General features: G+C 39.3%; 6 protein-coding genes across 6 annotated transcripts; all 6 read left to right on the top strand.

Annotated features, from left to right (window-relative positions):
- The first annotated feature begins 957 nt into the window (after positions 1–957).
- LOC137783204 (olfactory receptor 5F1-like) lies at positions 958–1,923 on the top strand. The gene has a single exon (XM_068573000.1). The coding sequence runs from the start codon at positions 958–960 to the stop codon at positions 1,921–1,923; it is 966 nt and encodes a 321-aa protein (XP_068429101.1).
- Positions 1,924–4,284: 2,361 nt separating this feature from the next.
- Positions 4,285–5,235, top strand: LOC137783203 (olfactory receptor 4B13-like). Its single transcript, XM_068572999.1, has one exon. It carries the CDS (start codon positions 4,294–4,296, stop codon positions 5,233–5,235), a length of 942 nt encoding a protein of 313 aa, XP_068429100.1. The 5' UTR covers positions 4,285–4,293.
- Positions 5,236–8,644: 3,409 nt separating this feature from the next.
- LOC137783089 (olfactory receptor 4B13-like) lies at positions 8,645–9,580 on the top strand. Its single transcript, XM_068572866.1, has one exon. The coding sequence runs from the start codon at positions 8,654–8,656 to the stop codon at positions 9,578–9,580; it is 927 nt and encodes a 308-aa protein (XP_068428967.1). The 5' UTR covers positions 8,645–8,653.
- A 3,528-nt stretch (positions 9,581–13,108) lies between these two features.
- Positions 13,109–14,050, top strand: LOC137783082 (olfactory receptor 4B13-like). The gene has a single exon (XM_068572846.1). It carries the CDS (start codon positions 13,118–13,120, stop codon positions 14,048–14,050), a length of 933 nt encoding a protein of 310 aa, XP_068428947.1. The 5' UTR covers positions 13,109–13,117.
- A 4,696-nt stretch (positions 14,051–18,746) lies between these two features.
- On the top strand, positions 18,747–19,688 carry LOC137783202 (olfactory receptor 2K2-like). Its single transcript, XM_068572998.1, has one exon. It carries the CDS (start codon positions 18,747–18,749, stop codon positions 19,686–19,688), a length of 942 nt encoding a protein of 313 aa, XP_068429099.1.
- A 3,181-nt stretch (positions 19,689–22,869) lies between these two features.
- Positions 22,870–23,811, top strand: LOC137783200 (olfactory receptor 2K2-like). Its single transcript, XM_068572997.1, has one exon. It carries the CDS (start codon positions 22,870–22,872, stop codon positions 23,809–23,811), a length of 942 nt encoding a protein of 313 aa, XP_068429098.1.
- The last annotated feature ends 1,458 nt before the right edge of the window (positions 23,812–25,269 follow it).

Raw genomic sequence — 25,269 nt, 5'->3', positions numbered from 1 at the left:
TTATGTGCTTGCGGTGACTTCTCTCCGCCGGCCTCTTGCTCCCGGCAAGTGCAGGGTCCACCAGTGCACCCTGTCCTTAGTGCGCCTCAACTGTGTCGCGTCGCCAGGGTGGGGATCGGCCCCACGTAAATGGCGTCAGGGTTTCTGCGGCGATGTCGGCAACCCACCCGACCTGTCTTGAAACACGGACCATGAGGAGTCACGCGCGACTCAGAGTCAGAATTTCATTGCAATGATCTGTGGCAACCCAACCCTGTCTCCAGAAAAAACCCTTTGTGTGGCACTAAACTATTTTTTTGTGAATTAAGCACAACATATAAGAACTGCACCAAAGTCACAAAAGACCGTTCAGGCCGAATGGTTGGCATACCAAGCACAAGCACAACACAGTGACACCAGAGTACAGTGTTAACAGCACTTTGGTTAAGGTTCGGAAATATGGTGATCTTGGTTGAACATTAGGGTAACATTTATACAGATAATATCCTCCTAGAATATTAGAATATATATATATGTGTGTGTGTGTGTGTGTGTGTGTGTGTGTGTGTGTGTGTGTGTGTGTGTGTGTGTGTGTTGTCAGTAAGCTACTGACATCATCATATTTGCAACCTGCATAATTGTTGTTCACAATTTTTCATTTCTTTTTGTGATTATACATGAGGAGCCTGTTTTCATAACATTGTTATTCCCAGCTGGAAGTCCAGACAAACAAGTTTGTCTACGTATCAAGGTACTTGTGATTGGCCAGTTTAGTTTCCAAGGCCCTGCTGTTGTTTTCAGAAAGAAAGGATTTAACGCAGGGTGTAACCACTGCAGTCACAGTGAGGAACTGTCACTTATGACCACCCGGCAGACACTGCAGGTCTCCTCTGATTCTTTGGTGAACAGTGTGATGCGCCATTTCATTCAGTGAAACAGAAACCTTTTTTTTTGAGAAATTGGTGAAATTTGGAGATCATGAAAAATGTGTCAGGTGTTACACTGTTTACCCTTTCAGGTTTGAATTTTAAAATGGAACACAGGATTACCCTCTTCTTTCTCACTCTACTGTGGTACTTACTAATTATTTTGGGAAATGTTGCTCTTATTTTTGCAATTATTATAGATAAACAACTCCATCAGCCAATGTATATCTTCTTGTGTAATCTATGCATCAGTGGGCTGTATGGAACTGTTGGTTTTTATCCTAAATTCCTTCTGGATCTTCTGTCATCGCATGTCATTTCTTATGCCGGCTGCATGCTACAAGGTTATGTCATACACTCATCGACGTGCAGTGATTTTTCCATCTTAGCTCTGATGGCATATGACAGATATGTGGCTATATGTCGCCCTCTCGTTTACCATTCAGTTATGACAAAACAGAGAATCTTCTTCTTTGTACTTTTATCCTGGTTTTTACCTCTGTTTTGTATGTTCATGAACACAGCATCATTACTCGGGGTGAGGTTATGTGGCTTACACATAAAGAAGATATACTGTGTGAACTATATGATTGTTATTCTTGCTTGCTCACCACCCAAAGCAAATGTTGTGATTGCATATTTTAACATATTGTTTTATTTTGGACATTTTCTGTTTATTCTTTGGTCTTACATTCATCTGGTAAGGATATGCAAATCCTCAAATGAGAAGTGGAGAAAGTTCATGCAGACATGCTTGCCACATTTGATCTCTCTGATTGTCTTTTCAACAGCTGTGCTTTTAGATGTATTGTACATGAGATTTGGCTCTATGGATTTTTCTCATAACCTCTTTAATTTTATGGCAATAGAGTTTCTGCTCATTCCACCGATAGTGAATCCACTTGTTTATGGATTCAGCCTTACAAAAATCCGCAATAAAATTTTGAGTTTATCTCATCTAAAAAAGAAAGATGCCAAGTGTCATCCCATGACTTTTCATATCACAGTCAAGCCCTAAAACTAAGACAGACAGAGTGCATTTTTTAGATTTAGAATTGAATGAACGTGATAAAATATTTCGTTAATTTATTTTTTGTTGAAACAATTGATGTTGTAGATTATTGTCAATACAAGATATCACAACAGTGCCATTTATTCGACCTTCATGTTGACACTGAAAGTATCTCACATTAAATATGTATCAGCTTTAAAAATCATTTGTTCTTTGCAAATGTTCACTTATTCTGTGTTCACTTCTATAATGATAGTAATGGGATGCATGTATCCCCATTTTTGTTCTTTTTTTTTACAAGAATCCCAACAGATCTAATGTTAAAAACAAAATGTAGCTCATAAATTATTATGAAATGTCTTGTTAATTAAAAATATTGCAAACTTGTCTGTAACGTGCATGAGCTTTTGTTGTATCTAGTTTAGCGAGTGGAGGGGAACAACAATACAGCCTCAGTCTCAGGTTTAAGGTCTTAGATTTAGTCAGGTTGGGTCTAAAAGTTGTGGGGACGTACTTATTTACTTGCAGTGATCTGTCTATTCTTACAGTCATGGCATATGACAGATATGTGGCTATATGTCGACCCCTGCAGTACCACTCTATTATGTCAAAGTAGAGAGTGTTACAGTTAGTCTGTTTCTCCTGGTTATCACCTTTTTACATTATAGGATATTATTCCTGTGTCTTTCTATTCTACAAATATTATTCTTACCTCTAGATTTAAGCTATGCACCCCATATATTGACAGCCTTTTTTTTAGTGTGAATAGGGTTATTTTTAAACTTGCTTGTTTCCCAGTTGACACTATTGTTAACAACATAGTTTCATACATAACAATAATCATGTATGTATTTCAGGGTTTGCTCATAGTTTGGTCCTACATGTATGTCCTCAAAACTTGTGTCAATTCTTTAGAAAAGTTCATGCAGACATGTGTGCTACCTTTAACCTCCTCCTCTTGTGGCCGTACTTTTTGACATCATGCCAATTCATTTCTAAGTATTATGATTAATATTAGCTGGTCAGTTTCACTGTCAGCAAAGGAATTATTGACTGTGAAGTAGACTTTTTCCAAATAAAAAAATACCTGTACAAAGATAAAATAGCAGTAGATAAAACATACAATGCACACTTAGATGTGTTGAGACTGACAAATAAATGTTTTTTTTAACATAATAAATAATACAAAATTAAATATCCATCCATCCATCCATTATTAGCCGCTTATCTGGGGTCGGGTCGCGGAGGCAGCAGGCCCGGCAGACCGACCCAGGCTTCCCTCTCACCCGAAACACTCCAGCCTCCACTGGAGTGCAAATTAGATGCCTGAATTATGTCAGCTGACTTCTTTCGACACAAAGGAGTAGGGGCTCAACTCCAACTTGCCTCCTGATGTCCGAGCTCCTATCTTATCTCTAAGGCTAAGCCCGACCACCCTACGAAAGAAACTCATGTGGCAGGCAGTGGCTTTTAGACCTAGGCCTTCAATGAGTGCCGTATATTCCACATCACGGAAGGACTCGGGGGGGAAAATATGTCCCTGGAGTTACTGTCACAGACCGACCCACTCAATACAGTCATAATCCACCAGCAAGGTAGCTTTTTTGTGTCGGGCCAATTTTTTTTTTTGTGTCGGAAAGTGTCGGGCCAATTGAGCGTATTGAGTGTGTCGGTCTGTGACAGTAACTCCAGGGACACTTTTTCCTCTCAGTCCGCCCGTGATGTGGACTATACTGCATTTATTAAAAGCTTAGGTCTCAAACCCATGGCCCCCCAATGGGCTGAACTGCAACTTGCCTCTTGATATTCAAGATCCTTACCCTATCTCTAAGACTTAGCCGGGTCAGCCTACGGAGGAAATTAGACCTAGGCCTTCGATGAGTGCCGTATAATCCACATCACGGGCAGACTAGGAGAAAAAAGTGTATAGGGAAGGTCGAAGGGAGTGTGTGGACCGACCTGCGGTGCTATATTTTACCACTTTGACGAGAAAAAAATGAGCTATTAACAGCGGACATTCCGTGGAGTAATGTGCAATTACGCAGTATATAAATGCAGCATGAAAATATAATTCTTAAAACCTTAGGAAACCACCATCCAAACTTTATATGAAATGTATCCATCATGAATAATCAAATGACAAAAATAATTGCAATGTTCCTTGAGGTTTCGTGCATTGCTCATACAGTAGATTACAGTACGCTGAAACAAGGAGGAAACTTATTTCAGAACGTTGATTGGCTGGTTTGAATTCCCAAAGCTCATGTGTAGCTTCAGTAAGACAAGATATTAACAACTGGAACAACTGGATAAGTGAACAAACACTGTGTTCAGGATGGACTTGCATAACACAGGGAAGACAGCAATGTTTTGACCATGATGCATAATGTTTCTCATGTAAGTTTTTTTTTCCTTTCAGGTTTAAATGAAACAGTGAACTACAGAGTGGTTCTCTTCTCTTTCACTTTACTGTGTTACTGTTTCGTTGTGCTGGTAAATGTTGCTCTCATTGTGACCATCATCTTGGATAAGAACATGCATGAACCAATGTATATTCTTCTGTGCACTTTCTGCATTAATGGACTTTATGGGACAACAGGTTTCTACCCCAAGATTCTCTGGGATCTGCTGTCTCCTGTTCATGTAATCTCTTATTCTGGATGCCTTGTTCAGGCTTTAGTGATGTACTTATTCGCCTGCAGTGATCTATCTATTCTTACGGTCATGGCGTATGACCGATATGTGGCTATATGTCGACCCCTGCAGTACCACTCTGCTATGTCAAAGCAGAGAGTGTTACTGTTAGTCTGTTTTTCCTGGTTAACACCTTTTTGCATTGTAGGCACAAATATTATTCTTACATATAGATTAAAGCTTTGCAGCCCATATATTGAACGACTTTTTTGTGTGAATTGGGTTATTGTGAAACTTGCTTGTTTCCCAGCTGACACTATTGTTAACAACATAGTTTCATACATTACAATAATCATTTATGTATTTCATGGTTTGCTCATAGTTTGGTCTTACATGTATGTCCTCAAAACTTGTGTGAATTCTTTAGAAAACAGAGCAAAGTTCATGCAGACATGTGTGCCACATTTAACCTCCTTGCTCATTTTTCTTGTGGCCATACTTTTTGATATTATGCATATAAGATACGGGTCAAGAAACTTACCTCAAACACTTAACAACTTTATTGCAGTAGAATATCTTGTCATACCTCCAATTATGAATCCTCTCGTTTATGGTTTTAAATTGACCAAAATTCGTAACAGAATTCTAGGTCATATTACTTTTAAGATCAAATTAATTGGATGATGAAGGAACTATTTTTATATATAAATCATTGTAGTTTTTCACATTATCTGCTTTTAGCTAATGGGCTAGGTTAATGTTCAGTATTTAAAATTATTTTGTCATGACAAATGTGAATTCTTTGGAAAACAGGACATTCATCAAACATTTGTAACAATTTTAACTTTCTTACTTTTCTTGTGACTTTGATGTCATGAAGATGCACATTTTGCATCAAAATATTTTCCTTAAACTTTTAAAATATAATTTTAATAAAACATCTTGTCATTCCACATGTTGGTTTGAATATGACCAACATGTGGAAGATAATTATCTGTGTTTTTACTTTTTAAAATCCAATCGTAGGATTCATTCAAACTTAATATCTATATAATACATCCGACCCTTTTGGACTGCATGTTTTGTCCGAAGTTAAATGTATTAATATTACACTCCATGTTTTGCACAGATAGCAAATATAAGCTCTGTATGCCTTGAAAGATGTAATATTTTATGAAAATATGTATTTTATTACATTTGAATGCATGTACAGAATGTTTACAGTAAAATATGTAGTTTTGTTTGTTTATCTATATTAATCTCATTTAGTCAAGTCTTGTCAATGTGCTTCATATTGTTGAACATGTGTGTGCACTGTTTGTCTTTTTTGTATTTAGGAATAAAATAAATATCACAGAATCTGAAATAAATATATCTTTATAAACATACATGTCATTTACCTGCTTGTGATTTAACATTTACAAATACAAGTCAAGTACAATATTTAAAAAGGTTTGTCAAAACTTTTAAGCAACAAATGACCACTGAACCGGTGTTTTTTTTTTTTAGCTGATCACAGTATCAGTCTTGAGCAGCCTAATTACCTGTTAATTATAACTATAACACTTTTACACTGTCGTTTGTTTGTTTAGTTACATCTTTGCACGATTGTTTTGTTAGTTCATTTTCATATTATTTTCTTCTATTTGTTGAATATATTGTGCACTTTCTATTTAATGCAAATAAATACAATTCCACCTTAGATAGATAGATAGATAGATAGATAGATAGATAGATAGATAGATAGATAGATAGATAGATAGATAGATAGATAGAAAGTGTTCATTTAATACTAAATAGGTTACTCAATGGACTTCTGAGTTCCTTAAAAACACAGTGTACTGAATGGCTTTCAGAGGAAACAATCGTTTTAGCCCTTGATCTCTTTCCTAGAGCGACCTCTAGTGAGTCCACAGGAAGGCCAATTACTGAGCCAGCCTTTCTGATCAACTTATTGATCCTGTTTGTATCATTCACAGTCATGCGCTGCAGTCATGAACCTTTTTAAATACAGCATCAGTGTTCTTCGTCGCCAGGGTGGGGATCGGCCCACATAAAGGGTGTGAGGGGTCTGCAGCGATATCGGCAACCCACCCGACCTATCGTTGGTTAGTGAATCTAGCGTCTCACCAAGGAGCTAGAATCTCAGAATTTACTGATGACCCCTTTCCCACAGAGATGTATGTGCGTCTGGTGAGTTTAATGCTGATTATGTTACTGTTTTTTACATTTACAGTCGTATTTAATCATAAAGAAGCCACAACGCTGAAATTGCTGCTGTGCCTGGGGCTGCTGGTGTCTATACCCGCGGCCTCTCCTCGCGCCAAAGAGTGCACCTTGGAGAGGTTGTCGCTGACGTAGCTGTGCTGCAATGTCATGTCTGCACTGTGCAGGGTTAGTGTAGCGGGTTTTGTTGAATAGATTTGGACAACATGCATTGTTGTTGACCCGATGGGGTTGAGCTTTCTACTTGCTATGCTGGCCCTCGCCGCGCGCGTTTCCTCCACCGTGGTGCACCACGACCGGCCCTAGGTGCTTGGAAAGGGTTGGTTTGGAAAAGGTTGGGCCAATTGAGCTAATTGAGTGTGTCGGTCTGTGACAGTAACTCCATGGACACTTTTTCCTCCCAGTCCACCCGTGATGTGGACTATACGACACTCATTGAAGGCCTAGGTTTCAAACCCACGGCCCGCCACTGGGCTCAACTCCAACTTGCCTTCTGATGTTCGAGCTCCTTACCCTATCTTTAAGGCTGAGCCCGGCCACCCTACGGAGGAAATTAGACCTAGGCCTTCAATGAGTGCCGTAAAGTCAACATCACGGGCGGACTTGTGGAAAAAAGTGTCCTGGGAGTTATTGTCACAGACTGACCCACTCAATCCACGGCGCGTTCATTCAGTGAATAAACACCCAACCCATGGAGCCACTCCACCAGATGATGCAATAACAAAATCACCAGCAAGGACAATATACCGACTTGACCAAACCCGCCGGGTCAACAACAATGATGTTGTCCAAATAATCACCAAACAACCGGTCACATTTAGTAATAACAAATCAATCCAACATAATTAAAACCCTGCACACACACATAAAACATCTCCAGCAGCTGCTGCACCGTGGAGGGGAGAGGGGAGGCTCCAGTCCCGGCTGACCAGCTGCAGCAACAACAGCGATGTGTATGATTAAATACGACTGCAAATGTTTAAAAAAAAATTTAAAAAAGTTACGCAGACAGTATTTCACTCACCACATTTCTGTAATCCTCTGTGCAAAAGGTGTCATCAGTACACAAGCAAGTAATAATCCACCAGCAAGGTAGCTTTTTGGTTCTGGGTTGAAGCTAGAAGTTTTTAGTATCTTTGTGCCCCACTGACCAATCACAGCGCATGTTAATGGTCATTCTGGGCCAACGACCCATCATAGACATCCACGCCATCTTGCAGGCCCTGCACGTCAAAGAATCCACCCAGCTTGTCAAACTAAAGATCTGATTTGTTGAAGACCATGACAATCAATCACAATGTCTAATCCCTGTGTAGTTTAATCTGCAAAGGCCTGCTTCAACTGCTTTGCTTCCATAGAGACGACTGAGGAAAAAATCTGAGTCTGTTCTCGTTTTTAGGACACAGTAATAGCAAGCTACAAAAAAAGTTGGACGCTTTAGCAATCCAAGTGCCTCGTTCTTGCAATAGATTGCGGACAAGATGCGTATCACTTATGGTCGACGCTATGGAGAATATGTCTTGTGTTCTATCTTCTGACTGCCAATCAAAATAGATGTTTTTATATAAATGTTAAAATCTTAGAAAACCACCATCCAAATTTCATATGAAATGTTTTAATCATGATATGTATTCAAATTACAAAAATCCTTCCAATTGCAATGATCCTTTAGATTTCCTGCATTGCTTACACAGTAGATTACAGTACGCTGAAACAAGGAGGAAACTTATTTCAGCACGTTGATTGGCTGGTTTGAATTCCCAAAGCTCACGTGTGGCTGTTGTAAAAGAAGATATGAACAACTGTTAGATGAGGCAGCAAACACTGTGTTCAGGATGGACATGCATAACACAGGGCAAACAGCAATTTTCTAACCATGATGGATAATGTCTCTCATGTAAGGTTTTTTTTCCTTTCAGGTTTAAATGAAACAATGAACTACAGAGTTGTTCTCTTCTCTCTCACTTTTCTGTGTTACTGTTTCATTGTGCTGGTAAATGTGGTTCTCATTGTGACCATCATCTTGGATAAGAACATGCATGAACCAATGTATATTTTATTGTGCACTTTCTGCATGAATGGACTTTATGGGACAACAGGTTTCTACCCCAAGATTCTCTGGGATCTGCTGTCTTCTGTTCATGTAATCTCTTATTCTGGATGCCTTGTTCAGGCTTTAGTGATGTACTCATTTGCCTGCAGTGATTTATCTATTCTTGCAGTCATGTCGTATGACAGATATGTGGCTATATGTCGACCCCTGCAGTACCACTCAATTATGTCAAAGCAGAGAGTGTTACTGTTAGTCTGTTTCTCCTGGTTAACACCTTTTTGCCTTTCTACCATAAATATTCTACTTACATCTAGATTAAAGCTATGTAGCCCATATATTGACAGACTGTATTGTATGAATTGGGTTATTGTGAAACTTGCTTGTTTCCCAGCTGACACTATTGTTAACAACATAGTTTCATACATTACAATAATCATTTACCTATTTCATGGTTTGTTCATAGTTTGGTCTTACATGTATGTCCTCAAAACTTGTGTGAATTCTATAGAAAACAGAGCAAAGTTCATGCAGACATGTATGCCACATTTAACGTCCTTGTTCATTTTTCTTGTGACTGCACTTTTTGGTGTCTTTAATACGCGGTTTGGTTCAAATCTCCCTCCAACCATTCAAAATGTTATTGCAATAGAACTTCTCATCATATCTCCCTTCATGAATCCTCTCGTTTATGGTTTAAAATTGACATTAATTCGTAATAGAATTTTAGGTGGTATTACTTTTAAATCATGATGAAATTTATATATATATATATATATATGTACATATAATGAACTGATATGAACTCCTGTACTTTGAAATATGAACTTTGCATTTTAATCCTTTTGCATATTTACATGGTCTTATTACATTTATAGATTTGTCCGAGATGATCCTTTTAAATGAAATGGAAGCTTTTCGGATGTTCACTTGTCTTCAAGTATCATTGCAGTTAGGAATTAAATTAATGTAAACAAAAAACTTGAAACTTTTTATCATTTGTATTTTCATTTACCAAAATAGAAATTTGTAACTATATTATAATATTAAGATTTTCAAACATGAGACATGTGAACTTATATGAAACAAAACGAAAGGCATTATAGTGTTATTTTAGAGTTCCTATAAACAGTTGATTACCGTACAATTTATTACAGTACTGTATAATGTATATTTGCAGTATGACACTGCTTGAAGCTAATGATTTCAAAATATTACATTTCAAACTAAATCCCCTGAAAATTACTATTATAGAAACGACTCACACAAGAGATGACTTTACAATAAAAATATATTATTAAAGCCAATGCAGTGTCAAACACATTTAATAACTGACAATGTTACTGTGATCACATTTTTGCAAAATAAAAATAATAAATAAACGCATTCATCACATTCAGTAGCAAAAACATTTTCAGTAATTACATTCTTGTACAAAACAATCAGACCAGAACTCTGAATCCTGTTCAGTCACCTTTTTTTTTATGAGTTATGGTCATTGATTCAATAGAAATCGTATAAAAGAACAAATCTGGAACTGCACATTTGAGACAACTTAATGAACTACAAAATTCACGGCCTGCCCTTGATGTTATTTCAACACAAAATGACTCAACACGATAATGCTGACTTCGATTTTACATGTTACCTTGTTCAGTGAGCCACAGGGGCAGCATGGACTACGTTGTCCGCTGCAGTGTTTGCAGGCCGTGCGGAACAGCAAGGTGGGGCTCGGTCCACTTCTGCTTCGGTTAGAGTCCATTAAAAATAGTCTTCTCAAATGTCTTCTTATTATTCTTCCATCTTGAATAAAACCATGGATCTATGATATCTAAGGCTTTCTTTTCATAGTCTTTATGTTGTGCTAAATAAGTAGTAGAGAGTTGATGCAATGAGATTTTGAAGAGCAATGGGTGGATTTAGTTACCTGAAAAAGGAAAAATACTGTAATATATTGCAATATTTGACAGTAGCACACTGTTCTTTTTTTTTTCTTCGAAGATGTCAACTTTTTCTGTATTTAACTGTATTCAACTGTATTAATGAAGAACAGTACATTACTGTTGAGAAAGTCTAGTATTTTTTCACAAATTGTTACAGTGTACATTACTTGGGCTGCAGGATAACATGTGCAGTACATTATCTGCTGATTGCCATCCGTCCATTTTCATCCGCTTATTCGGGGTTGGGTCGCGGTGGCTGCAGGCCCAGCAGGCCGACCCAGGCCTCCCTCTCACCCGCAACATTTTCCAGCTCATTCTGGGGGACCCCGAGACGTTCCCAGGCTGGCCGGGAGATATAATCCCTCCAGCGTGTCTTGGGGCTTCCCCGGAGCCTCCTACCAGTTGGACGTGCCTGGAAAACCTCTAATGGGAGGCGTCCAGGAGGCATCCTGATTAGATGCTCGAACCACCTCAGCTGACTCCTTTCGACACGAAAGAGTATCAGCCAACTCCAAGTTCCCTCCTGATGTCCGGGCTCCTTACCCTATCTCTAAGGCTGAGTCCGGCCTCCGTAAAGGAGGAAACTCATTTCGACCTCTTGTATCCGGGACCTCATTCTTTCAGTCACGACCCAGAGTTTGTGACCATGGGTGAGGGTTGGAACTGAGACCGACCAGTAAATGGTTTCACCGAGACGGACCAGTACAGCACTTGTTTTACTGCTGCAGCTGCACATGTGCACCTATCCACCTGTCGATCTCCCGCTCCACTTTACCCTCACACTTGAACAAGACCCTTAGAGACTTGAACTCCTTTGCTTGGGGGAGGCAGTTTGTTGCCACCTGAAGGGAGCAATTCACCATTTTACGGCAGAGCGCCATGACTTCAGATTTGGAGGCGCTAACTCTCATCTCTGCCACTTTACACTCGGCTGCAAAACACCCCAGTAAATGCTGGAGGTCACAGTCCGAGCAGGCAAACAGGACCACATCATGCCCTTCAGCACCCCCCACAAAAGCCCCCGATGGACTCTGTCGAAAGCTTTCTCCAAGTCCATAAAGCACATGTAGACTGGTTAAGCAAACTCCCAGGACCCCTTCAGTAGTCTTGTGAGGGTAAAGAGCTCATCTACTGTTCCACAACCGGACTGCTCTTCTTGAATCTGAGGTTCAACAAGCTGTCCCCGGTCTGCCAGTCCATGGGCACTGTTCCCGACCCCCATGCGACATTGAAGAGGTGTGTCAACTAAGACAGCCCAACAATGTCCAGTGCTTTAAGCATCTCAGGGCGGATCTCATCCACCCCAGCGCCTTGCTACAAAGGAGCTTTTTGACTATCTTAGTGACCTCTGCCGGGGATATGGGTGCAACCACCCCAAAGTCTTTAGGCGCTGCCCCCTCTCCATGGGACATGTTGGTCGGGTTTAGGAGTTCCTCAAAGTGCTCTTTTCACCGCCCGACGATGTCCCCAGCACAATTTAGCACTACCAGGTGGTGATTAGTTGACAGCTCTGCTCCTCTCTTTACCCGAGTGTTCAAGACATACGACCGCAGATCAGATGATACGATTACAAAGTCGATTATTGATCTCCAGCCTAAGGTGTTCTGGTACGAGGTACACTTATGAGCCACCTTATGCTCGAACATGATAGCTAATGGTTAAATGTATAGTTTTCTATTATTTGTGTGCATACCTGAAGATCCTTGTACAATCAGATGAAAGACAAACGGCAGAATAAAATGTACCCTTCCAAAAGAAACCAAAAAAGTACCAGGTTGGATGCGCAGAACCTTGAAAGCATGTAAGTGGTGAGATTGAATGTTATGCACTACATAGTTACACTGACGGGACATGCGTTTTCGACCTCTGCTATACAGCCAATTTTTTTGGCACTATTACGGGTATAGAGGAAGGTCGAACGGGGTGTGTGGACCAACTTGCGGAGCTATATTTACCACTTTGACGAGAAAAAAATGCGCTATTAACAGCGGACATTCTGTGGAGTAATGTGCAATTACGCAGTATATAAATGCAGCACGTAAATATAATTGTTAAAACCTTAGGAAACCACCATCCAAACTTCATATGAAATGTATCCATCATGAATAATCAAATGACAAAAATAATTGCAATGTTCCTTGAGGTTTCATGCGTTGCTCATACAGTAGATTACAGTACGCTGAAACAAGGAGGAAACTTATTTCAGAACGTTGATTGGCTGGTTTGAATTCCCAAAGCTCATGTGTAGCTGCAGTAAGACAAGATATTAACAACTGTTGGATAAGTGAACAAACACTGTGTTCAGGATGGACTTGCATAACACAGGGAAGACAGCAATGTTTTGACCATGATGCATAATGTTTCTCATGTAAGGTTTTTTTTCCTTTCAGGTTTAACTGACACAATGAACTACAGAGGTGTTCTCTTCTCTCTCACTTTTCTGTGTTACTGTTTCATTGTGCTGGTAAATGTTGCTCTCATTGTGACCATCATCTTGGATAAGAACATGCATGAACCAATGTATATTTTATTGTGCACTTTCTGCATGAATGGACTTTATGGGACAACAGGTTTCTACCCCAAGATTCTCTGGGATCTGCTGTCTCCTGTTCATGTAATCTCTTATTCTGGATGCCTTGTTCAGGCTTTAGTGATGTACTCATTCGCCTGCAGTGATCTGTCTATTCTTGCAGTCATGGCGTATGACAGATATGTGGCTATATGTCGACCCCTGCAGTACCACTCAATTATGTCAAAGCAGAGAGTGTTACTGTTAGTCTGTTTCTCCTGGTTATCACCTTTTTGCATTATAGGAGCAAATATTATTCTTACATCTAGGTTAAAGCTATGCAGCCCATATATTGAGAGACTTTTTTGTGTGAATTGGGTTATTGTGAAACTTGCTTGTTTCCCAGCTAACACTATTCTTAACAATATAGTTGCATACATGACAATAATCTTTTATGTATTTCAGGGTTTGCTCATAGTTTGGTCCTACATGTATGTCATCAAAACTTGTGTGAATTCTTTAGAAAACCGAACAAAATTCATGCAGACATGTGTGCCACATTTAACCTCCTTGCTCATTTTTCTTGTGGCCATACTTTTTGATAACATGCATATAAGATACGGGTCAACAAACTTACCTCAAACACTTAACAACTTCATTGCAGTAGAGTTCCTTGTCATACCTCCAATTATGAATCCTCTCGTTTATGGTTTTAAATTGACCAAAATTCGTAACAGAATTCTAGGTCATATTACTTTTAAGATAAAATAAATTCAATGATGAGGAAACTCAAAGACACATTATAATGCCTTTTTTGAATTATAAATCATTGTTGTTTTTCACATTATCTGCTTTTAGCTAATGGGCTAGGTTAATGTTCAGTATTTAAAATTATTTTGTCATCACAAATGTGAGTTTTTTGGAAAACAGGACGACGCTCATAGAACATTTATAACCATTTTAAACTTCTTACTTACTTTTCTTGTTACTTTGATGTCATGAAGATGCACAGTTTGCATCAAAATATTTTCCTTAAACTTTTAAAATGTTGTCATTCTTGTCATTCCACATGTTAGTTTAAATATGACCAACATGTGGGAGATAGTTATCTGTGTTTTTACTTTTTAAAATCCAATCGTAGGATTCATTCAAACTTAATATCTATAAAATATATCCAACCCTTGTGGCCTGCATGTTTTGTCCGGCGTCAAATGTAATATTATTAGACTCCATGTTTTGCACAGATAGCAAATATAAGCTCTGTATGCCTTGAAAGATGTAATATTTTATGAAAATATGCATTTTATTACATTTGAATGCATGTACAGAATGTTTACAGTAAAATATGAAGTTTCTTACTTTTTTAACTTTCTTTTGTTATCTACATTAATCTCATTTAGTCAAGTCTTGTCAATGTGCTTCATGTTGTTGAACATGTGTGTGCATTGTTTGTCTTTTTTGTATTAAGGAATAAAATAAATATTATAGAATCTGAAATAAATATATCTGTATAAACATACATGTCATTGATCTGCTTGTGATTTAACATTTACAAATACAAGTTAAGTACAATATTTAAAAAGGTTTGTCAAAACTTTTAAGCAACAAATGACCACTGAACCGCTGTTTTTTTTAAGCTGGTAACAGTATCAGTCTTGAGCAGCCTAATTACCTGTTAATTATAACTATAACACTTTTACACTGTCGTTTGTTTGTTTGGTTACATCTTTGCACGATTGTTTTGTTAGTTCATTTTCATATTATTTTCTTCTATTTGTTGAATATATTGTGCAATTTCTATTTAATGCAAATAAATAAAATTCCCCCTTAGATAGATAGATAGATAGATAGATAGATAGATAGATAGATAGATAGAACACTTTATTAATCCCCACTGGGAAACTCATTCGTCACCATGGACAACAACAGACTCATACAAACAACAACAGACAAGGTTCACGGTGCACAACAGATAAGAAACACAATACAAAGAACAAACACCAGAAAATGCCATATGAAACAAGACAACAAGACATGTAACCAACATAGAAAAATGCTGAATTTAAATCTAAATACCACAACTAAAAGTGTTCATTAAATACTAAATCGCTCACTGAATGAACTTCTGAGTTCCTTAAAAACACAGTGTAGTGGATGGCTTTCAGAGGAACCAATCGTTTTGGCTCTTGATCTCTTTCCTAGAGTGACCTCCAGTGAGTCCAATGGAAGGCCAATCACTGAACCAGCCAACTTATTGATCCTGTTTTTATCCCTCCCCCCAGGAGAGCACAGCAAAAGAGGACAAAGTCTTGACTGAACCTTTTTAAATACAGCATCAGTGTTCTTTTTCCATTTTAATTTACTGTCCAGATGGACCCTAAGATATTTATATGACTGGACAATTTCTATCTGTTGACCTTTATCACTGGGGAGACCTTGCGGGATTAATAAAGTAATAATATAGCCTCGGTTTTAGGGTTAAGGTCTCAAACTCAGCATTATTAGGCAGATTAGGCAGATACTCACGAGCCCCAAGCTGAGCACCGCTATGTTGGAGTTTTTTCCATTGAGCAAGACGGTCGCCTCCTTGCGCCTTTGGGTTGCGGCAAGTAAGGCTCTGACTGTTGTTTGTGCTTATGCACCGAACAGCAGCTCAGAGTATCCGGCCTTCTTCGAGTCGGTTGGAGGGTTCCTGGAGAGGGCGCCCCCTACCGACTCCATAGTTCTCCTGGGAGACTTCAACGATCACGTGGGTCATGACCTGGCGGGGTTTGATTGGAAGGAACGGCTTGCCTGATCTGAACCCGAACGGTGTTCTGTTGTTGGACTTCTGTGCTAGCCACGGTTTAGCCATAGCAAACACCATGTTCGAGCATAAGGCGGTTCATAAGTGTACTTGGTACCAGAACACCTTAGGCCTGAGATCGATGATCGACTTTGTAATCGTATCATCTGATCTGCGGCCGTATGTCTTGGACACTCGGGTGAAGAGAGGAGCAGAGCTGTCAACTGATCATCACCTGGTGGTGAGTTGGATCAGAAGGCTGGGGAGACGGCAGGAAAGACCTGACAAGCCCAAACGTGTTGTGAGGGTGAACTGGGAACGTCTGGCTGAGGATCCTGTCCGGAAGGTCTTCAACTCCCACCTCCAGAAGAACTTTTCACGCATCCTGAGAGAGGTTGGGGACATGGAATCCGAGTGGACCTTGTTCAAGTCTTGATTGTGGACGCGGCCGCCAGGAGTTGTGGTCGGAAGGTCGTCAGTGCCTGTCGCGGTGGCAACCCGAGAACCCGGTGGTGGACACTGGGGGTGAGGGAAGCCGTCAAGCTGAAGAAGGAGGCCTTTTGGGCCTGGTGGGCCCAGGGGTCTACTGAAGCAGCTGCGGGTACCGGCAGGCCAAAAGGGCTGCAGCTGCGGCGGTCGCGGAGGCTAAAACTCGGGCATGGGGGGAGTTTGGGAGGCCATGTAGACGGACTTTCGGTTGGCCTCAAAGAGGTTCTGCCAAACCATCCGACGGATCCGTAAAGGAAAGCAGGGCTTACCCCAGGCTGTTCTCAGCTGGGAAGGAGAACTGCTGACTCGGACTGGGTACATCGTCGGGCGGTGGAAAGAGCACTTTGAGGAACTCCTCAAAGCCTGAAGACTTTGGGGTGGGTGCACCCATATCCCTGGCAGAGGTCACTAAGGTAGTTAAATAGCTCCTTGGTGGCAAGGCGCTGGGGGTGGATGAGATCCGCCCTGAGATGCTGAAAGCGCTGGACATTGTTGGGCTGTCTTGGCTGACACGCCTTTTCAGTGTCGCATGGGGGTCGGGAACAGTGCCCATGGACTGGCAGACCGGGGTGGTGGTTCCCATCTTCAAGAAGGGGACCAGAGAGTGTGCTCGAACTATCATGGTATCACACTGCTCAGCCTCCCGGGAAAAGCTTATGCTTCAAGCGAAGGAGTTCAAGTATCTCGGGGTCTTGTTCACGAGTGAGGGTAAGGTGGAGCGGGAGATTGACAGGCGGATCGGTGCAGCTGCAGCACTAAAACAGGCGCTGTACCGGTCCGTCTTAGAGAAGAGGGAGCTGAGTCAGAAGGCGAAGCTCTCCATTTACTGGTCGGTCTACGTTCCAACTCTCACCTACTCACGAACTCTGGGTCGTGACCGAAAGAAAGAGGTTGCGGATACAAGCGGCCGAAATGAGCTTCCTCCGTAGGGGTGTCCGGGCTCAGCCTTAGCCTCCTGATGTCCGAGGAGCTCGGACATCAGGAGGGAGTCCAATTGGGAGGGTCCAATTGGGAAGAGGCCCCGGGGAAGACCCAGGACACGCTGGAGGGATTATATCTTCTGGCTGGCCTGGGAACGCCTCGGGTTGCCCCAGAATGAGAGGGAGGCCTGGGTCGGTCTGCTGGGTGTGCTGCAACGGTGACTCGACCCCAGATAAATGGAGAAAAATGGATGGATGGATGTATATATACATTATAATTAAAAGTTATACCTTTTTTTAATGTAATAGTTTTCCACAAATACACTACATGTATTATAATATTTTTTCCCCTATTACCTCATTTTCTCATTGCACAGCTGCCTTCATCTGTTCCTCTGCTCTTTCAGGCCTCTTGTATGGCTTCTTGGGACCTGTTTAATAGCATTTTTTATCCAATCACATGTCACCTGTCTTCCTCTATGTAAGATTAGCTTGGTTAAAATACATGGAGGAGCCTTTGTGAGACCCTGGACGTGTGATTGGTCACAGGGCCCGCGTGACTCTTAACATTGGCTGTGATTGGTCAGTGAAGCTAGCATCTCAAACCTAGAAGCTAGAATCTTAAGACTTACTGATGACCACTTTCCCACAGAGGGTTATATGCGTCTGGTGAGTGAAATGCTGATTATGTTACTTTTTTCTTTACAATTGCAGTTGTATTTAATCATAAACAAGCCACAGCGCCGTTGTTACTGCTGCACCTGGGGGTGCTGGTGCTTCTACCCGTGGCCTCTATTCGTGGCCTCTCCTTGGCACGGGGAGAGGTTGCCACTGGCGCAGCTTTTCTGCAATGCCATGTCTGCACTGTGGAGGGTCAGTGTGGCAGTTTTGTTGTTATATTTGGACAACATGCATTTTTGTTGATGGATTGTGCTCTTCCATTGCTATGATTAGCTGTTTTCATATTAATGTTAAAAGCTTTGGAAACCACCATCCAAACTTCAGATGAAATGAATGAATAATAAATATTCAAATGACAAAAATAATTGCAATTGCAATGTTCCTTTAGGTTTCATGCATTGCTCATACAGTAGATTACAGTACGCTGAAACAAGGAGGAAACGTATTTCTGAACGTTGATTGGCTTGTTTGAATTCCCAAAGCTCACGTGTGGCTGTAGTAAGACAAGATATTAACAACTGTTAGATGTGGGAGCAAACACTGTGTTCAGGATGCATGTGCATAACACAGGGCAAAAATCTTTTTCATAACCATGATGCATAATTTTTCTCATGTAAGGTTTTTTTTCCTTTCAGGTTTAACTGACACGATGAACTACAGAGGTGTTCTCTTCTCTCTCACTTTTCTGTGTTACTGTTTCATTGTACTGGTAAATGTTGCTCTCATTGTGACCATCATCTTGGATAAGAACATGCATGAACCAATGTATATTTTATTGTGCACTTTCTGTATGAATGGACTTTATGGGACAACAGGTTTCTACCCCAAGCTGCTATGGGATCTGCTGTCTCCTGTTCATGTAATCTCTTATTCTGGATGCCTTGTTCAGGCTTTAGTGATGTATTCATTTGTCTGCAGTGATCTATCTATTCTTGCAGTCATGGCGTATGACAGATATGTGGCTATATGTCGACCCCTGCAGTACCACTCTATTATGTCAAATCAGAGAGTGTTACTGTTAGTCTGTTTCTCCTGGTTATCACCGTTTTGCATTATAGGAGCAAATATTATTCTTACATCTAGATTAAAGCTATGCAGCCCATATATTGAGAGACTTTTTTGTGTGAATTGGGCCATCGTGAAACTTGCTTGTTTCCCAGCTGACACTATTGTCAACAATATAGTTGCATACATTACAATAATCATTTATGTATTTCATGGTTTGCTCATAGTTTGGTCTTACATGTATGTCCTCAAAACTTGTGTGAATTCTATAGAAAACAGAGCAAAGTTCATGCAGACATGTGTGCCACATTTAACCTCCTTGCTCATTTTTCTTGTGGCCGTACTTTGTGATATTATGCATATAAGATACGGGTCAAGAAACTTACCTCAAACACTTAACAACTTTATTGCAATAGAGTTCCTTCTCATACCTCCAATTATGAATCCTCTCATTTATGGTTTTAAATTGACCAAAATTCGTAACAGAATTGTAGGTCATATTACTTTTAAGATTAAATTATTTCGATGATAAGGAAAGTTAAAGACCTATTATAATGCATTCTTTAAATATAAATCATTGTAGTTTTTCCACATTATCTGCTTTTAGCTAATGGGCTAGGTTAATGTACAGTATTTAAATTGTTTTGTCTTGACAAATGTGAGTTCTTTGGAAAACAGGGCAACGTTCATCAAACAGTTGTTACAATTTTCACCTTTTCACTTACTTTTCTTGTGACTTTGATGTTATGAAGATGCACATTTTGCCTCAAAATATTTTCCTCAAATCTTTAAAATGTTGTTTCAATAGAACCTCTTGTCATTCCACATGTTGGTTTAAATATGACCAACATGCGGAAGATAATCTGAGTTTTTACTTTTAAAAACCAATAGTGGGATTCATTTAAACTATATGTTTAAAAAATATGTCCGACCCTTACTCTTATCCTGTGGGATGCATGTTTTGTCCGAAGTTAAATGTGATATTATTAGACTGCATGTTTTGCACAGATAGCAAATATTAGCTGTGTATGCCTTGAACGATGTAATATTTTATGAAAAAATACATTGTATTATGTTTGATTGCATGTAAAAAATGTTCCTATTTCAGTGGTGTTGAATCTTATACCTCTTTTTAAAATCGGGTAGTAATTTTTAAACATGACGATACAGTCAAATATGTACTTTCTTTTGTTTATGTACATTAATCTCATTTAGTCAAATCTTGTCAATGTGCTTGGTATTGTTGAACATGTGTGTGCACAGACACATTGACAAGATCCAGTAGCCACTTCACTTTGTCTTTTCTAAATATATATATATATATATATATATATATATATATATATATATATATATATATATATATATATATATATATATATATCTGAGACAATTATGTACATTCATATTTTAGGGCTGGGCAGATTAACGTGTTAATTTTGCGTAAATCTGGCTATTCTTTAACAGCGTGAACTCTTCGATCATGCGTTGACTGCATGTTTTTTTTTTGTGCCTTTTTTTTGCATTGGAAGGGGCTTATCACTTTACATCTCTCCAGACGGCGTAGTCTAGACCTGGGCGTCTTACGGCTCTCCCGGTCCTGCCGGTGTGAGGTAAAAATAAATAAAAATAAAATAAGATAAACGCCATGAACACATTCCCAAAGCTCACGTGTGGCTGTAGTAAGACAAGATCTGAACAACTGTTAGACGAGGGAGCAAACATTGTGTTCAGCATGGCCGTCCATATCACAGGGCAAACAGCAATCTTCTAATCATGATGGATAATGTTTCTATTGTAAGGTGTTTTTTTTCTTTGAGATTTAAATGAAACAGTAAACTACAGAATTGCTCTCTTTTCTCTCACTTTAATTCTACTGTTTTGTTGTGCTGGTAAAATAAATAATAATACATTGTGCATTGTGCACAAGTTGTTTGAGGATTCATTGTATTATTGAGCAACTATAGTGCTCTTAGTTAATCCAAAGCATTAATAAACCCCAAACCTGAATATTTAAGACAGTAAAAGGGAGGTTTTTACTGTCTTAGGAGAACATTTGTCTGTGCACAATAATTGGGCAACTATTAGTTTGCACTGTGCAGAAGATTTCAGCCTTCTTTAATTTGGCCATGTCTCTGAGCATTGAACACCTCGTACTTCTGGGCTCTCCAGGTCGGCTGCAGTTCTGAAATACGAAGACTGGTTCTGTGATTATGTCCAAATATTTGAGCAATTTCAAAATTGCTGCATCCCTCTGAAAGACTTTTTTGACTTTTCAGTCAGTTGAATCTATTTTTGGCCCATTTTGCCTGAGGAAAAGAAGCTGCCTTAATAATAATGCACAGCTTGATATCGCGTTTTCATCTGCTGACACCACAATGAGGAGCATTACACGAATGTACATCACCTGATATGCTTGAATCCATTAGGCTTTTAAGTTCGGGCTTAGAGTTGGAAAATATACATACAAATTATGGTCAAAATAGTCCCTTTCCTAAAACGTGTGCACACAATGCACATTCTAAATAATAATTTTCAAATTCAACTGTAAATAACTTTCTAATAAAGTGCAAATTAAAATAAACAATAAACAATTTGTAAATGATATGTTTCAGCGGGCTTTGCTGAAGCAGAAGTTGTTCTTCGTATCTGTGACAGCTGGCTTCCACAACACATTTTGAGTTGCCTGTCTGTGACATGACAGACCTTTTCTGCATCCGTAGTACATTGTTCTTACCCTTGAGCAAACCCACTGGCTTTTCCACGAGCATTGTATGTTTGGTCTTTAGATACAGCTTGAGCTTTGAAGCCTTCAGTGCTGCGTTAGCTAGCGAGATTAGCGGTAGCCCTCACTCCTCATACTTGGTTCAGGGTTCCACCTCGTTACCTTCGTTGCCAAAGAACTATTTTGTGAAGTCAGGATTATACTTGCACAAACAACTAGACGTTTAACGTCTAACTTTCGACCCCAGAGGACACAAGGTGTATGGCAAACGGGAGGACAATACGAGGGTTAGCAGGGCCGCCTGTTAATCCGTAACACCGTCAACCCGACGCAATTCATGGAGAAATCAGTGAAATTCACCGAGCTGTGTGTGCCTACGGATAATACGATGAAGCCAGAGACGGGGGCGTTTGATGTTCCGACATTTTTGGAATTTCCACAAGTATAAAACAGAAATCTGGACTATTTCCATGGTGAATCGCGGAAATGATAACTGTTCGCGTCGAGATATGCCCCGCCCTCTCTCTGACGCAAACTCAGTGTACTTTAATCTGAAAAAGCCTGCTTGAACTGCTTTGATAACAAAGAGACACCGGAGAGAAAAAATGGTCGACACTATTGCGAATATGAACATGTTAATATCTCCTGACAATTCGAACAAAATAGCTGTGTTCATGTGAATGTTAAAACCTTGGGAAACCACCATCCAAACTTCATATGAAATGAATAAATCCTGAATATTCAAATGACAAAAATAATTGCAATTGCAATGTTTCTTTAGGTTTCATGCATTGCTCATACAGTAGATGACAGTACGCTGAAACAAGGAGAAAACTCATTTCTGAACAATGATTGGCTGGTTTGAATTCCCAAAGCTCACGTGTGGCTGTAGTAAGACAAGATATTAACAACTGTTAGATGTGGCAGCAAACACTGTGTTCAGGATGCATGTGCATAACACAGGGCAAAAATCTTTTTCATAACCATGATGCATAATTTTTCTCATGTAAGGTTTTTTTTCCTTTCAGGTTTAACTGAAACAATGAACTACAGAGTTGTTCTCTTCTCTCTCACTTTTCTGTGTTACTGTTTCGTTGTGCTGGTAAATGTTGCTCTCATTGTGACCATCATCTTGGATAAGAACATGCATGAACCAATGTATATTTTATTGTGCACTTTCTGCATGAATGGACTTTATGGGACAACAGGTTTCTACCCAAAGATTCTCTGGGATCTGCTGTCTCCTGTTCATGTAATCTCTTATTCTGGATGCCTTGTTCAGGCTTTGGTGATATCATTGTTTGTCTGCAATGATCTGTCTATTCTTACAGTCATGGCGTATGACCGATATGTGGCTATATGTCGACCCCTGCAGTACCACTCTATTATGTCAAAGCAGAGAGTGTTACTGTTAGTCTGTTTCTCCTGGTTAACACCTTTTTGCATTATGGGCACAAATATTATTCTAACATCTAGATTAAAGCTATGCAGCCCATATATTGAAAGACTTTTTTGTGTGAATTGGGCCATCGTGAAACTTGCTTGTTTCCCAGCTGACACTATTGTTAACAACATAGTTTCATACATTACAATAATCATTTACCTATTTCATGGTTTGTTCATAGTTTGGTCTTACATGTATGTCCTCAAAACCTGTGTGAATTCTATAGAAAACAGAGCAAAGTTCATGCAGACATGTGTGCCACATTTAACCTCCTTGCTCATTTTTATTGTGGCCGTACTTTGTGATATTATGCATTTAAGATACGGGTCAAGAAATTTACCTCAAACAATTAACAACTTTATTGCAGTAGAGTTCCTTGTCATACCTCCAATTATGAATCCTCTCATTTATGGTTTTAAATTGACCAAAATTCGTGACAGAATTCTAGGTCATATTACTTTTAAGATTAAATTATTTCGATGATGAGGAAAGTTAAAGACCTATTATAATGCATTCTTTAAATATAAATCATTGTAGTTTTTCCACATTATCTGCTTTTAGCTAATGGGCTAGGTTAATGTACAGTATTTAAATTGTTTTGTCTTGACAAATGTGAGTTCTTTGGAAAACAGGGCAACGTTCATCAAACAGTTGTGACAATTTTCACCTTTTCACCTACTTTTCTTGTGACTTTTATGTCATGAAGATACACATTTTGCCTCAAAATATTTTCCTCAAACCTTTAAAATGTTGTTTCAATAGAACCTCTTGTCATTCCACATGTTGGTTTAAATATGACCAACATGTGGAAGATAATCTGAGTTTTTGCTTTAAAAAACCAATAGTGGGATTCATTTAAACTATATGTTTAAAAAATATGTCCGACCCTTACTCTTATCCTGTGGGATGCATGTTTTGTCCGGAGTTAAATGTGATATTATTAGACTGCATGTTTGGCACAGACAGCAAATATTAGCTGTGTATGCCTTGAACGATGTAATATTTTATGAAAAAATACATTGTATTATGTTTGATTGCATGTAAAAAAAAATGTTCCTCTTTCAGTGGTGTTGAATCTTATACCTCTTTTTAAAATCGGGTAGTAATTTTTAAACATGACGATACAGTCAAATATGTACTTTCTTTTGTTTATCTACATTAATCTCATTTAGTCAAATCTTGTCAATGTGCTTGGTATTGTTGAACATGTGTGTGCACAGACACATTGACAAGATCCAGTAGCCATTTCACCTTGTCTTTTTCATACATACATACATACATACAAACATACATACATACATACATACATACATACATACATACATACATACATACATACATACATATACACAAAAGACGAACGAAAAACCGAGCCAAGCTCTCACCTTTGACATATCTTTGAGACAGTTATGTACATACATACATACATATTTTAGGGCTAGGCAGATTAACGTGTTAATTTTGCGTAAATCTGGCCATTCTTTAACAGCGTGAACTCTTCGATCATGCGTTGACTGCATGTTTTTTTTTTGTGCCTTTTTTTTGCATTGGAAGGGGCTTATCACTTTACATCTCTCCAGACGGCGTAGTCTAGACCTGGGCGTCTTACGGCTCTCCCGGTCCTGCCGGTGTGAGGTAAAAATAAATAAAATAAATAAGTTAAACGCCATGAACACATTCCCAAAGCTCACGTGTGGCTGTAGTAAGACAAGATCTGAACAACTGTTAGATGAGGGAGCAAACATTGTGTTCAGCATGGCCGTCCATATCACAGGGCAAACAGCAATCTTCTAATCATGATGGATAATGTTTCTATTGTAAGGTGTTTTTTTTCTTTGAGATTTAAATGAAACAGTGAACTACAGAATTGCTCTCTTTTCTCTCACTTTAATTCTACTGTTTTGTTGTGCTGGTAAAATAAATAATAATACATTGTGCATT

This window comes from Clinocottus analis, unplaced genomic scaffold (assembly GCF_023055335.1).
Source record: "Clinocottus analis isolate CAN_PGR_092001 unplaced genomic scaffold, fCliAna1.0.p SCAF_12, whole genome shotgun sequence".
In the NCBI taxonomy this organism is placed as follows: domain Eukaryota; kingdom Metazoa; phylum Chordata; class Actinopteri; order Perciformes; family Cottidae; genus Clinocottus; species Clinocottus analis.
Note: the sequence above shows the minus strand (reverse complement) of the source record. Positions and strands in the feature narration are given on the sequence as shown.